The sequence below is a fragment of the Peromyscus californicus genome, unplaced genomic scaffold (genome assembly GCF_007827085.1).
Source record: "Peromyscus californicus insignis strain IS unplaced genomic scaffold, ASM782708v3 Scaffold_8__1_contigs__length_139910024, whole genome shotgun sequence".
Lineage (NCBI taxonomy): Eukaryota > Metazoa > Chordata > Mammalia > Rodentia > Cricetidae > Peromyscus > Peromyscus californicus.
Genome location: NW_026294606.1, coordinates 48,270,136 through 48,284,659, shown reverse-complemented (window position 1 = coordinate 48,284,659; position 14,524 = coordinate 48,270,136). Strand labels below are relative to the sequence as shown.

The 14,524-nt window shown below is 39.1% G+C and overlaps 1 protein-coding gene across 7 annotated transcripts in view; it reads right to left on the bottom strand.

Moving 5' to 3' along the window:
- The window catches only part of Hecw1 (HECT, C2 and WW domain containing E3 ubiquitin protein ligase 1), a 293,914-nt gene that overhangs the window by 60,115 nt on the left and 219,275 nt on the right, over positions 1-14,524 (bottom strand). For all 7 annotated transcript variants that reach the window (XM_052729794.1, XM_052729793.1, XM_052729799.1 and 4 more), the window contains 4 exons: positions 13,589-13,774; positions 9,545-9,679; positions 4,845-4,950; positions 2,510-2,606 (listed from right to left, as the gene is read on the bottom strand). In XM_052729794.1, the coding sequence (XP_052585754.1) occupies positions 2,510-2,606; positions 4,845-4,950; positions 9,545-9,679; positions 13,589-13,774 (524 nt within the window). The remainder of the gene's footprint in view (positions 1-2,509; positions 2,607-4,844; positions 4,951-9,544; positions 9,680-13,588; positions 13,775-14,524) is intronic.

Below are 14,524 nucleotides of genomic sequence, written 5' to 3'. Positions count from 1 at the left end.
GCTGGACATCCTACTCCTCAGGTACTTGTTCAATCATGTTCATTTCTGCTTATTCACAATAGATAGAAAATGGAAACAGTCCAATGTTATTTAGCTGATGAATGGATAATGAAAATGTGGTACTTATGCACTATGGAAGACTATTCAAAGAAAAGTGAAACCATGAAAATTTCAGGTAGATGGTTGGAACTAGAAAAGATCATATTGAGTGAAGTAACCCAGAGCCAGAAAGACAAATATTGCATGATCTCTCTCATTTGAGGTTTCGAGCACCAAATTTTTAGATGTGAGTACATATCCTGTAGTAACTGCAGAAACCAGGAAAATGAAAAGGGATTATTCCTGAGGTGAGAGTCAGCAACAGAGAGGGGAAAAACAGGGTACAAATGATCTGATGGGGGAAATGGGAAAGACAAGGAAACTCTAATCAGGAAAGGGGAGGGGGATGAATACAGAAGGAAGATAGAATGACAGTAAGATGTCTGAAAAAGTCATAAGGAAAAATACTACTAACTATCTACCTAAAACACTTATAATACACATTAGATGGTATATAAATATACATTTATGATTTTTTATTTCCACAGCACACCACTTTTAAAGTGAAAACAAATATTGAAAGTTGAGCCATGAATCTAAATCTGCATTCTGACAAGAGCTCCAAGTGATTCATTAACATTTGAACAGATTTGAAAAACACTGACCTAGAGGACACTGCCCATGCTGTGGGGTTTCCCCTATCTGTGCAGAAGGAAGACCGTGAGCTGTAGGAAGAGTTCGTCTTTCTGGAATGAACTTTTGTTTACAAACAGAATTTGTGTACTGTAAAGTGTGCCTGTCACTGTTAATTTTTACTATTAATGTTGACTGTGATCTAGTTTATCTTTTTATCTTGTGTTATTTATTAAGATGTTGTTGCCATATGCTTCACTCTTCATCCTACTCACTTAGTGAGACAGGAGATTATTTTTCTAAAATAACTCGACTCCCCACTTGTCTTCTAACAATGCCAACTGTGCAGAATGACAATGCCCGAATTAAGTCCTTTCGAACCTAGATAACAGAATTCTTGATAGAGAACATACAATTTTAATAGATAACTCTGAAATGCATATTTAGTTACAATGTACAAATACAGTGATATTTGTGGTTGATTATTATTATTAGAAAGGTTGGCTAATTGCTACTGGGGCACAAAGACTCTTTGGTGATCTCATATCCAAAAATTTAAAATTATTATTATTACTATTATTTTTGAGATTATAACTATATCATTTTCCCTTCCCTTGTCTTATTTCAAACCCTCTCATATAGTCCTCCTTAGTCCCTTTCAAATTCTCGTCCTCTTTTTTTCACTAATTGTCATCACATACCTAGCTATCTGCTCAGGGTTCAGAAAGTCACAGATTTTGGAGGAGAATCGAAAGCTGCCACCTTACTAAACCAGTATGAGCCCTGATTACATTATAAATATTTGTATTTATAACCACAGATAAGCATAGTCCTCACCTCTTATCAGAGCAACTTCTCTTTGCAACAGGTAGAAACTATTACAGAAAATCACAACCAGTCAAAATGCAGAGTTTTGAAGCCCAGTCCCAAATGATACATCTACAACACAACTCTTTGCAACTAAGGCTCAGAGATCACTGCAGAAGAGTAGATGGAACAGGGAGTTTGCTGTCTCCTAGGAATGTTAGAAGCCACACTCACACAGTCTCATCAATGTAACTGCCTAAATATGAGCTGAACAGGGATGACGTCAGTGCCTCCACCCTAGACGAGGAACTACAGGTAACTAAGGAATGCTGAGAGCAGGAGAAACAGTCTTCCCCAGGGAAGGGCACAGAAATTAGTTATACAATACCAAATCACCAGCCCTGAAGATACATACAAGTAACATTATACAGGCCGAACAGGTTGTATTTATGAAAATATATGTATATTTATATATGTATGTAACAACAAATAATGAAAAAATAAGGTCATGGGTCTGAAAGAGAGCAAGAAGGGGTATATTAGAGGGTTTGGAGGGAGGGAAGGGAAGAGGGAAATGATGTAATTATATTATAATCTCAAAAAGAAAAAATATTAAACATGACACATATACTAGGATTTAAGTAGTTAGCATATGCATAATACTTTGTGTTTGCTTAGTTTTGAAGATTGTCACCTAATTGTTTTATCATTAAACAATTACATTTCCAAACTAAAAGTAATTTAGATAGTGCTTTATATAAGTAATCTTTAATGAAAACTATGTTGTTCCCTTTTTGTTTTCCTTCAAATCAGTGGAAATAATTTTAACACTATGTAACAGGATTGGGCTACCTTCTCTGAAAAATTTTCCAGAACACTGGACCCTTCCTTTTCAGGAGTCAACTTAAAACTTCTACGTAGGAATGGAAAGTGTCATAAGCCTCAACGGGTCCCTCTGCATAGTGTTGTTTTTCAACCTGGAAAAAGACTGGAAGGATCAAATGTTCTAGGGATGGGCAATGAACCCTACCTGAGGGTGTGGTTTCTTGCCAAGCTTGGCTGACGTTCTTGTAGCATTTCAAAAATGTTTGGCTGGCGAAGAAATGCCACAATCTTGTCATTATATGCTGAAACAGAAAAAATGCAGAACAGTGGTTGAGGTAGATGATTATAAAATGCCCACTTGATCCTAGGGAATAATGTAGACATCTGAAGTGTTCTTAAGGAAATGAAGCACTTGCATAAAAATAGAACAAAACAGCCTTATTATCTTCAAAGATAAGTAAGAGTGATCAAGGCTGAGCAGTAATGTGCGAACCACAGGCAGTGTTCAGGGCGCTATGTCATCCACACTTAGATGGAAGATGGAGATCAGAACAGCTCTCCTGTGAGGCCTTCTGTATTTAGTCTAGCCTTCGTGGTTCTTTCCCCAAGTTACTGCGACAAAAGATCCTTTGCGGGTTCAAAGGAATCCTTTTCTGAGTGTTTGACAATTGCTGCCATGACTATGTGTGGATTTTCCAGTCATAGGGATGAAAACACACATTATTCAGACTCTCTCACCTCATTTTGCTTAATACAAGTGTTCTGAAATTAAATAGTTGAGGTTGGGAATGCTGACTGTGCAAGCTTTCCTCACACACCCACGGAAAGGGAGCCATAGATTAGAGTACACAGAGCTGCCATCTTAACCAGCTGTCAACCAAGGATTCCCACTGCTGCAATAGTGGCATGAATATGACAGAGGGTCATCAACCACTTTATAAAATTGGCTTAGGACCTGATCTTTGGAGGGAACTCTAGTCTGGTATTCTAAACCTGATGAAGAATATGGGGAGGTCATAGCTGGGGAGGTCATAACCCTGGGGGAGAACCTACCATTATTATGTTGATAAACGGGTACAGTATCAAGCTGCCTCTTTAATATTTCTTTTTTCTTTCTTTCTTTTTTTTGAGACAGAGTTTCTCTGTGTAGTTTTGGAGCCTGTCCTGGATCTCGCTCTGTAGACCAGGCTGGCCTCGAACTCACAGAGATCTGCCTGCCTCTGCTGGGATTAAAGGCGTGCGCCACCGCCCGCAACTAATATTTCTATTTATACTCAGAGAGGAGTGCAGCTCCCACTCCTCATCAGAGAAGCTTTTATTTTGCTGTGGATGGTGGTTACCGCAGAGACTCATAACTGCTCAAGATGCAAAGAGGCAACTGTGGAGCACTCGGCCCGAAGTGTGACATTTGTAACACACTCCCTCCACTCAAGGATCATAATACATCTCAGAAAATGGGGCAGAAAGATTCTAAGAGTCAGGACATTGGGGAAGACAGGACAAAACAATGTCTTCTGGATATGACAGGGCCGTTGGACTTACAAACTCACAGAAGCTGTAGTTGCCTACACAAGACCCAAATAAAATCAAGCCAGTCAACATTCCAGCATGTATGGGGAGGGGCTCATGAGGCCCCATCCCTAACTGAAGAGTTATTAGCAGTTGATGGCTGGTAGGATAGGGAGAGTCAAATTTTTCAGTAGTGTGTCCTCTGGTAGGTTGCATATTCTCCAGCTGATGGCCCCATATCCATGTGTATATAGGCAGCACTAATTGGACACAGAGGGTTAAACATGAGGAGGGATTGAGAGGAGTTGGAGTGGAGACTGGTAGGTAGATGATGTTCAAAACACGTTGTATACATGTATAAACTTCTTAAAGATAAATTAAATCACTATATTAAAAATCAACACCTCCATGAGGCTGGGTAGTGGCAAAGGTCCATGCTGACATCTAAGACAGGGAGATCATGATGATTCAATGCCTGCCTGGGCTATAGAGGAAGTCCAGACTTAGCAACTTAGTGAGGCTGTGTCACAAAAAATTAAAATATGGAGATATAGCTTAACGATAGAGTATTTGCCTAGCATATATAATCTTCTACATTCAATTCTTAGTATAACAGTAAACAAACAAGCAAAACAAAGCAAAACCACTTATAGCAACAAGAAAATGAAACGACTGTTTCACTTAAATCCTGTATTTCTGGGTTTAATTGACTTTGAATAAAATGAAGAAGAAGGGGCATGAGGATCTAGAAGAGAGGACTAATGGAAATGAGGAGAAAGAGAGTCAAAAGTTGGGAAGTGTCATGAAAGAGGAGAGGCCAGGCATGCTGATGCACTGGATTGTCAGGCGAATCTTGCTTGTCTTAGGACAGCCTAGTCTACATAGTAAGTGCCAGGATAGTTAAATGTACACAGTAAAAACATGTCTCAAAAGAAAAAAAAGAGAGAAAGAAAATGCAGGACTGTTAAAAGGGCTCACGGTAGGGCCCTTTGTATTGGGTTACTAGAGGCTCACTGACTGAGGATACATACCCAGTGGCAATGATTCATGTTGATGTTGGCTTCGGATAGCAGCTATTAGGCTGTGTCCTGGCCTGGCCAGCAAAGAGGCTCCTCTGTTTCTAGAGACTTCTGAGGCCTAATTGAAAATAAAAGTGGAAGATTGGAAATCTGTCATTAATTACAGATTTTCCTTTAAAACAATTTTTTTTTCCTGCTTGAAAAGTTAAAAACATCTTGGCATCTCCTAGATTCAGGAAATAAATTTAAAATCCTTAAAGTGATGAAAGCCAAGCAAGTATTAAACATTGAGTAAGGGGAATGTTGGGTATGCTATATTATGTTCTGTAAAAGTGATTGTGTCAAATGTCATGGATATTAATCAATGTACTGGCCAGAAACAGAGAAATTAATTCTCTGTAATCACTAATAGAAACTTAAGTCTATGATTTTCTTTTCAGAGATTTGGCATTGAACCTCAACAGCAAACATGGGATGCACTTGCTCCTTAGGTAATGTTGACTATTCTCAAATGGCCATCGTGGTTTAGCATCTATCATTCCAATCACTGTTCTGGTTTCTTTCTACATTGTATTTTGATTACCACAATTTTATACATATAAAATCTAAGTTTATATAAAAACTAAATTTGTCTGAAGTTTTCAATTGTGTGAGAGAGAACTGGGATTTTAACTAATATTTGCCTGTAATGTGTTTATTTATATCAAATCCCTACCAGACTTCATCCAATATCTTGATTTGTGTTGGAAAATCTGGCAAAATCTCCTGTGAAAATATCTTTGCTTAGCTTAATATCTACATGTATGATGATTAATTGAAACATAGGTCAATTTTGAAAATTAATAAATCCTCTAAGGTAAAACATGATAATGATTTTTCTATCATGAGTCCATATATATTTTGTTCCTTAAGACCTTAAAACCCAGAATTGTGGTGCATGGCCATAATCCTAGACGTCTGGAAATGGAAGCAGGGGATAAGAAGTTGGAGGCTAGCCTAGTTCTCAACCAGTCTTGGTTACTGAGTGAGACTCTGTCTAAGAAACAAAATAAACAAACAGAAAAAAGAGACTAAGACAGTACAGATTTTCCACTTTGGAATTTGTATCAGGTATATCAGCTATAGTGTAATATTTGAATAGCATGGTAAGTAAACTTCAATATATTTATGAATTTTGAAAAGAACTTAGTCAAGACACTTAAAAAGAGATTAAACATCTAGTCACAAAAGAACCACTTCCCCCGCAAGATCTGGCATTTGCTAGAATAACTTTAAGTCATAGTTCCATACTCTTTAGTGACATAAACAATATAGCCCTGGTATACAGAGTGTTGCCAGTTCACTATGTGACCACAGCTCTCTTGGCTTCTCTTCTAGTCAGGCTGTGAATCCATCACCTTTTCCCCTTCTGGTCCTTCCCATTGCCTTTAGCTTACTTGAGAGACAAGGAATTAGATTCTGTGCCACAAAGTGGACTTTTCACTTTGCACTCAACTTTTCTCAGCTGGTGTGGTTAGAAATCAGCCTTCAAAGCTGGTGCTGTAGCAGCACACATCAATCTCAAGCAAAGGGACACAACTCAAAGCAGTGGAAGAACTTTGCTAAAGGGGTTATGCAGTATTAGTTCCCATATTTTCTTCATCAATTAATAAACATGTAAAAACTTTTCTGAGACTGAAATGATATGGGCCTTTTCCTTGTAGGGAATTATTCCAGTTCACATTAATGTATTGTTTTATATATGCCAATGACAGAATTCTTGAATATCATTTATGTGTGGATGAGTGACTTGCAGAAATTGTAGAAATAGATACATCTGAAATCTGAGCTTGAGAAAACTTGGTGACCTGAATTCAGGAGACCCCTTTTGTCTCATTCTAAATGAAGGTATTGTAACTTGGTGTGTTATGTTGAAATGAATAAGGCTTTAAACAGAAAGGGTCCCCTCCTTATTCCTGGCTCCATGGTGAATTAACTCTTACAGGTATGCTTCAGAGAAAAATGGCGCTTACTTCTGAGCTCACATGGTTACTGGGAAAATTAGCCCAGATTGAAAAGTTTAAGGAGCCAAATGAATTTCAGCCACTCCAAAGGCAGATGGCCGATGGTGCACATGCCTTGGCCAACTATAAGCAAACTAGAGCGATCAGCACTTAGGCCCTGCAGGCTCTCCTGTAGAAATGCTAAGAGTTGGTACTGGATGGTTACAGACCTGAGCTAGATGATGGAGTGGTTGGATGGAACTATTCCTCTACAGTTAAGGGACCGGGGGACTTAAGGGAAGAAGGTAACAGGAGAGAAAAGGACGCTGAGATTCTAATGCTGAGCCAGAACTTAGCCCGAGACAACACGCTGGCAGTGCCAAAGCACTAACACTCGAGGGAGACTCACGTGAATCTCCTCTCTCGGTCCCTAAACCGTGAGCTCCTGTGAGAGGAGACATGTACTTGTTTCCTTAGAGGCTGAGTCTGGTTTTTCTAATGTGCCATCCTTGTATCAGCCGTTCTCTGCCTCCTAGCTTCTTTCTGTTACATATCCTGATTTCTCCTGTGTCAAGGCAAAGCTACCAGAAGAGAAGGGATAAGGAGATAAATGGGTGGGACTTGAAAATATGATCAATAGGGTCCACGGGGATTAGATGAATTAGGAAACAGAAAGGTGGGTGGTGCATGTGAACACCCTTTTATTACCATGGATAATCCTTCAGCTAATTTTTGGCTGATGAAGATGACAGCTTGCCACTAATAATGTTATTAAATGAACTGCTTTGGAGCTATTCTGACTTATCAATATATTTTACAAGTAATGCAAGTGGTACCCTTGGCCACAATCTTTCTTTTAGAATAGAAGAGGTTTGAAAAAAAAATTTGCTCATCTACTTATTTTTGTGTGTGAGCATGTGTATGTGTGTGTGTGTGCATATGTAGGTGCATGTGTGTGTACATAGGCACATGCCACAATGCACATATGGCTCAGAGGACAATTCTCCTGAGCCAGTTCTCTCTTACCACTTTGTGGGGTCAAGCTCAGTTATCAGACCTGAGGCCAAGTGCTTCATCTCTTGCTAAGTCCATCTTATTGGCCTGCAAACATTTTTAATATTTACATTTTCAGATAATCACTTGCAATTGTAAGAGATCTATGTCTTTAGTAAATTTGTCTGTAGGACCCAGTTTTCTTACTACATTCAGTAACTCTATATTAATACAGACCTGGCCTCAATAATATTAAAAACATTGGGTATTTTAAGAAATTAAAATGGAATAGTTCAAGTTGATACAGAACTTTGAATTTATCCTCTAGAATCTTAAGAAAATACAAACTTTACCCTTTGAAATGTTATTAAAGTGCTACCAGGGAGGGATGCTGTACACAGTGAGTTAGGAAGCTGGGATATTGCTTTCTGTAGTCTGAGAATATGTCTGAATCTTAATGGTCTTGACATCTATGTGCATAAGGTTTGGAGATATATAACATTCTTCTTCATGTAACCACATGCTCATTTTATGTGTAGGAAGAAAGAAAGATGTAACATGCCTTCAGCAGTTTCCTAAAACAGTAACATCCAAGAAGTTTCACAAAAGACAAGTTCATTTTGTCACAATGGCATTAAGCCATGAGTTCCCTTGGGAGGAAACAATTGTATTTCTCAGAGCCCATGAGACCCTTTTCCCAAGAAAGCAGCCAATGGCTGTTCTTCTAAATCAACATTCTGGAGGGTGGCTGTTAGGTGGGTTACTATCTCTCCAGTTTCTCATTAGATGTTCATGGAAGGTCTACCCAGAGTGAAGTTCTGTAGAATAGACAGGTAGAGAGATCCTTCTTGTAGGCTGTTCTCATGTTTTACCTCATTGTAATTCACTTCCCTAAGTTTCCACAGGAAAATTGATCTCAGGGCCACATCTACTGAGATCCTGGTGTTTCTATGAAAAGAGGTCTCAGATCCTTACAGTTGCCAGTCAGAAATGAAAGGAGGATTTCCTATAACACTATTCAGAATGGATTGGAAGTAGAAAAGAGCAATGCTTTGATTCTTGGCTTGAGAAAAGGAGAAAGGAGCTGGTATGGGATACATGGTCTAGTTTAGAAAGGTAATGAGTATGGTCCTTCAAAAAGGCAGTAGCCTTTCATTGTTCAGCAGGAAGTAATCGTAAGTGGTAAAAGAAGATAAAGCCAGGGAAGAGGCTATAGGATGGGGCAGAGTACTAATATTAGGGCCTGGTTCCCTCTTGTTTTTTTCCTTTTCTTTGCCCTCTCAATTCTTAGTTCATGATTGTATTGAAGTTCTCTCCAGGATATTATGGAAAGGTAAAATTCTAAATCAGTCATGTACTGAATATCAGAATTTTGCCCTTTTAGTAGCATTTTCAGATAACTGGTTGGCAATAGGATTCTCTTGATTACATATATATATATATATATATATATATATATATATAGAGAGAGAGAGAGAGAGAGAGAGATCTTGACATAAGTTAATGGTGATTTGGACAAAGGAAGGAACAGAAGGAGGCAGCCCGAGACATATCTAGGTAACTACATAGGTGCCCCACAATGATCACTCATTTTTCCATTGCAAAAATATGCATATGCCTTCATCTCTCATGGGACAGACAACCCTAGATCATGAAAACTAAGAAATTAATTTTTTTTTCTGGCCCCAGAGAAGAGCAAAGACTTGGGCACAATGATTCAGGGCATAGGGAGCATACCTCTCCAGCACTGTAACTCCGGAGCCTTTGGAGGTGCTGTCGATGGGTCAGATGACTGGGAAGGCGGCCATTCTGAAGAGGGATTCGGGGATCAATGAAAGTGGTAGCTCGACTGTTGTGGTCCACAAAGAAAGACTGCAGGTGGACAGTAAGATAATGCACTGTTAGAGATGGAAGCTGATACGCTAAAGCTCGTATAAGACTCATTTTCTTAGTTTTGTTTCCCATGGCTGTGATAAAATACTTGGACAGAAGCAATTTAAGGGAGAAAGGGTTTATCCTGGCTGACGATTAGAGGATATGGTTGATCATGATGGGGAAGTCAAGGCAGTAGGAGCTTGAAGCGGCTGGTCATACTGCATCCACAACCAGGAACCAGAAGGTAAATGAATCCATGCTGCTCCTCAGCTCCCCATCTCCATCCATATAGTTCAGGATCTCAGCAGGGAATAGTGTCATACCAGGGGGTGGTTCTTCCCACCTCAATTAATGTAATCAAGAAAATCCTGCAGACATGTCCAAAGGCTATCTCTCAGGTGCTTCTAGATTCTGTCAAGATGACAATTAACACTGGCCATCATAGTCATCATACTTACTTTTGACCCTTACTCTTCTATATCATTTCAGGTCTACCCAACACTCATCTATTTAGATGAAGAAAAAGACATGGACATTCAACAGTAGTTAAGTGAAGAGAATAACCAAAATCTCCAATGATCACGGTTTTAAAGATGTAACTACAAAAATAGTTTTGAGTTTTCACCTAGATTTTTCTTTTTCCCGTGGCCATATACAAACGTCTACGTGTTCTCTACACAGTAGAAGCCATACTCTCATTATAAGAAAATTTCAAATTTTGTGAGCATTTCTCCAAGTCATTAAAAATCTTGTAACACAAAATTTAATAAGCACATGGTATTTGATGGCTGTATGATAAGTAAGTCACCTTCATTGCTAGATGTTTTTACTTCACTCTTGAAATCATGAACCAATATATATTCTTGCACATACATCTTTGAGGCACGTCTGATTACTGCTTGTGTTCTATGTTAAAAGTTATTTTTAAATTTAAAGTTATATATTGTAAAAGAGAAAGTTAATCATTTACAAGAAAATTTTTAGTACTATTGGACAATCTTTCAAACATTCTACTTATAACAAAATATATTGGACAATCTTTCAAGCATTCTACTTATAACAAAATATAATTTTGGGGAAGACATACTAGGATAAGATGACTTCAGTCAATTTTAGTTTTTGATATTATTAGCTGTCATATGGTAGAAGTAAAGTATTTTGTATTCAATTATTAGACACAATTTTAAATAAGCCTTTTCTTTTTTGTTTTTGGTTTTTCAAGACAGGGTTTCTCTGTGTACTTTTGGTGCCTTTCCTGGAACTTACTCTGTAGCCCAGGCTTGTGATGATATTTTATTTGTGCTGAAATGTGGTGCTATTTTATTTGTGCTTTGATAAATAAGCTTGCCTGGAGATTGGGGGAAAAGGCTAGCCATTTTAAGGAAACAAAGTCAGGCAGCACACGCCCTTAATCTGATCACTTAGCAGGCAGGGTCTCCGTGTGTTTAAGGTCGTACTAGGGAACAGAGCCAAGCATGGTAACACATGCCTTTAATCCCTGTACCAACCATAGAGACCTGGAGGTCTGTACAGACAGACAGTGACAAGGAAGTGAAGTAGCTGGGCTAAGAGCCATGGAGAGGGCAGAAAAGCAAAGCATATAAAGGCATGGGTAGACAGAAAGTAGACAGCTTTGCATTTGCATTTGGAAGCTGCAGAGCTGGTGAGGTAAGGTTTGTGGGGTGGCTTTCACCTCTATATTTGGCTCTGTGTTTTTTATTTAATAAAACCATTTAGAAATTTGTCTACACAGGCTGGCCTCGAGCTCACAGAGATCCACCTACCTCTGCCTCCTGAGTGCTGGGATTAAAGGTGTGCACCACCACCGCCCAGCTTTAAATAAGCCTTTTGAAGAGCCCTATGAAAAGTCAAATAAAAAGTTTTCCGGTAGACTTTTTGTAGATAAGAGCCTGTTTTTTCTTTTTTACTAATTTTTCAATCTCATTGTTAGTTATAGATTTTTAAACTTCTTATTCCACCTTGGTTTTTGCATGTTACATGCATCTAGAAAGTCATCCATTGAGTTCAGATTTTCCATTTTAGTGGCGTATAGGTTTTTAGAGTATACTTACGATTTTTATGAATTTCATTGGTACCTGTTAAGCTCACTTTCTCTTGGGCAATTTGGCTGAGGGTTTGTCAGTTTGTTTATCTTTTCCAAGTTCTTACTCTTCCTTCCATTGCTTCTCTGTAATTTCTTGTTTGTTTTTAATTTCTGCCCTGGTTTTAATTATTTTTTCTGGTCCCCTGCTTTGGGGCTTGGTTTATTCTTGGATTTCTAATTTCTGAATTTCTTTCTTTTTTTTTTTTTTTTTTTTTTTTTGTTTTTTCGAGACAGGGTTTCTCTGTATAGCTTTGTGCCTTTCCTGGCTCTTGCTCTGTAGACCAGGCTGGCCTCGAACTCACAGAGATCCGCCTGCCTCTGCCTCCGAAGTGCTGGCATTAAAGGCGTGCGCCACCACCGTCCGGCTTAATTTCTGAATTTCTTAGTGTCTGCTGTAATGCTTCCTTGATAATTTCTGGTTCTGTTAAATTGGGTCCTCTCTTTCTTCCAGTTAGTTGGGTCTAGAGTCTGTCCATCTTGTTTATCTTCTCAAAGAACCATTTCTCATATTCATTGATCCTTTATCCTGTTTTCTTTGTTTCTTTTTCATTAATATGTGCTCTGATTTTATTAGTTTTTATAGTTGACTGTGTTTGGGTCTGGTTTGTTCTTGTTTTTCTATTTTTTTTTTTAGTTGTATCATTAAGTTGTTTATTTGTGCTCTTTCTGACTTTTTAATGTAGGCATGTAGAGCTATAAATTTCCCTCACAGGACTGCTTTCATTGTATTCCAAGGTTTTGTTGTGTTTTGTTTTACTACTGAGTTGCTTTGTCGAGCCTTAATAGGAGAGGAGGTGCCTAGTCTTACTGCAACTTGATATGCATGGTGGTGGGCAGGGAGATATGGGGCTGGAGAGGTAGCTGAGAGTTCTATGTCTGGATCCACGGAAGGATTAGGAGGACTAGGAGGTATTGTCTTGTTGGAGTAGGTGTGGCCTTGTTGGAGAAAGTGTGTCACTGGGGGTGGGCTTTGAGGTTTCAAAAGCCCATGCCAAACCCAGTGTCTCTCTCTCAGATCAGGATATAACTTTTAGCTACTTCTCCAGCACTTGCCTGCCTGCCTGCCTCCATGCTTCCCGCTGCAATGCTCCCCACTATGATGATAATAGACTAAGACCCTTAAAGTGTAAACAAGCCATCAATTAAATGCTTCCCTTTATATGAGTTGCCTTGGTCATGGTGTCTTCACAGCGGTAGAACAGTGACAAGGACAGAAGTATTAGGAAGTGTGGCCTTGTTGGAGGAGGTGTGTTATTGGGGGTGGGCTTTGAGGTTTCAAAAGACTTATGCAATTCCCAGTGTTTATCTTATTTCAGGATGTGAACTTGCAACTACTGCTTCAGCACCATGCTACCATGTTTCCTGCCATGATAATCCTGGGCTCTAATCCTCTGAAACCATAAGCCCCACATTAAACACCTTCTTTCTATAAGTTGTCTTGGTCATAGTAAAGTAACTAAGACATAGGCCATTGAACAAAAGTACTTAGTGGAAAATTTAAAGATGTAAAGTGGATAGCATTCCTCAACCAAGCAGTATGTTATTCCCTTTGACAGCAATGGCACAATTTGACTTCTCTAAGGAAGAAGCTAAGAAGCTAAATATCTCATAATGCAGTGTTCATGCACGTGGAATGAGTAAGAAACCGGATGTGGACAGCCACTACCTTCTTTCTTCCCTGGGGCCAATATTACATCTCTGAGATACATAAGCTTCCTTCTCCATAATCTTTCATTTTCTTCCACATCTGCATTGGTAAACCAGAGCATTTGGTGAAAGCCCCACACATTGATTATTCTCACCTTTCCCTGATGATCAGTTTTGATCTCCCAACCCCGAGGCAGTTCCAGTCTTGTGTCTGCAAACATGTTGATGAAATTCACCAGGTCCCGGTTATGCTGGTAGCGTTCAAAATTGCGAGCATCTCTTCGGACTTTCAAGATCATATGCTTCAAGCAAGTGCTACTTGTAAATACCCGGTAGGCACTCTGAGAAGGTTTGGGGAAAATGAAGGAAGAAGATATGAAATTAGGAAACACAGAGTAAACACACTGAGTACTTTCACATGATATAATAGTCCAACTTGGTGGTGATTTGTGTGAGCTAAAAATGGAGACTTTAGGCCGGGCAGTGGTGGCGCACGCCTTTAATCCCAGCACTCGGGAGGCAGAGGCAGGCGGATCTCTGTGAGTTCAAGGCCAGCCTGGTCTACAGAGTGAGTTCCAGGAAAGGCGCAAAGCTACACAGAGAAACCCTGTCTCGAAAAATCAAAAAAAAAAAAAAATATATAAAAATGGAGACTTTAGAAGCTGACATAGTGTTCAATGTGGAAATGTGCATTCAACATCCATGGGCCTATTTGGCAGGGTAATTCTACCTGACCTTCAGAGATCTTCTTCCTAATGTCAGCCACACTTGGGTCTCTCAGGCCTCACTGTATGTCTCTGAGCATCACTCTTCTCCCAGTTTTCTTCTCTGACTACAGAGCTATGCTTTTGATCCTCTTATCTATTTAATACATAATAGTAATTGATCATAATTAAAGTTGGTCTTCAGAAGCCTACCATTCCAGTGAATCTTATGTAACATCTTCAGGTGAGGGAATGAGAAGAAAAGAAGGCTGTTTTAGGAGTTCCTAAGTTAGTCAAATTATAATTTTATATTACATAGGTACTTTGTAGTACTCACAGCAGAAGTCTCATTCCCCTCAGTGTATCTCTGAGACTGCTAAAAAGTCA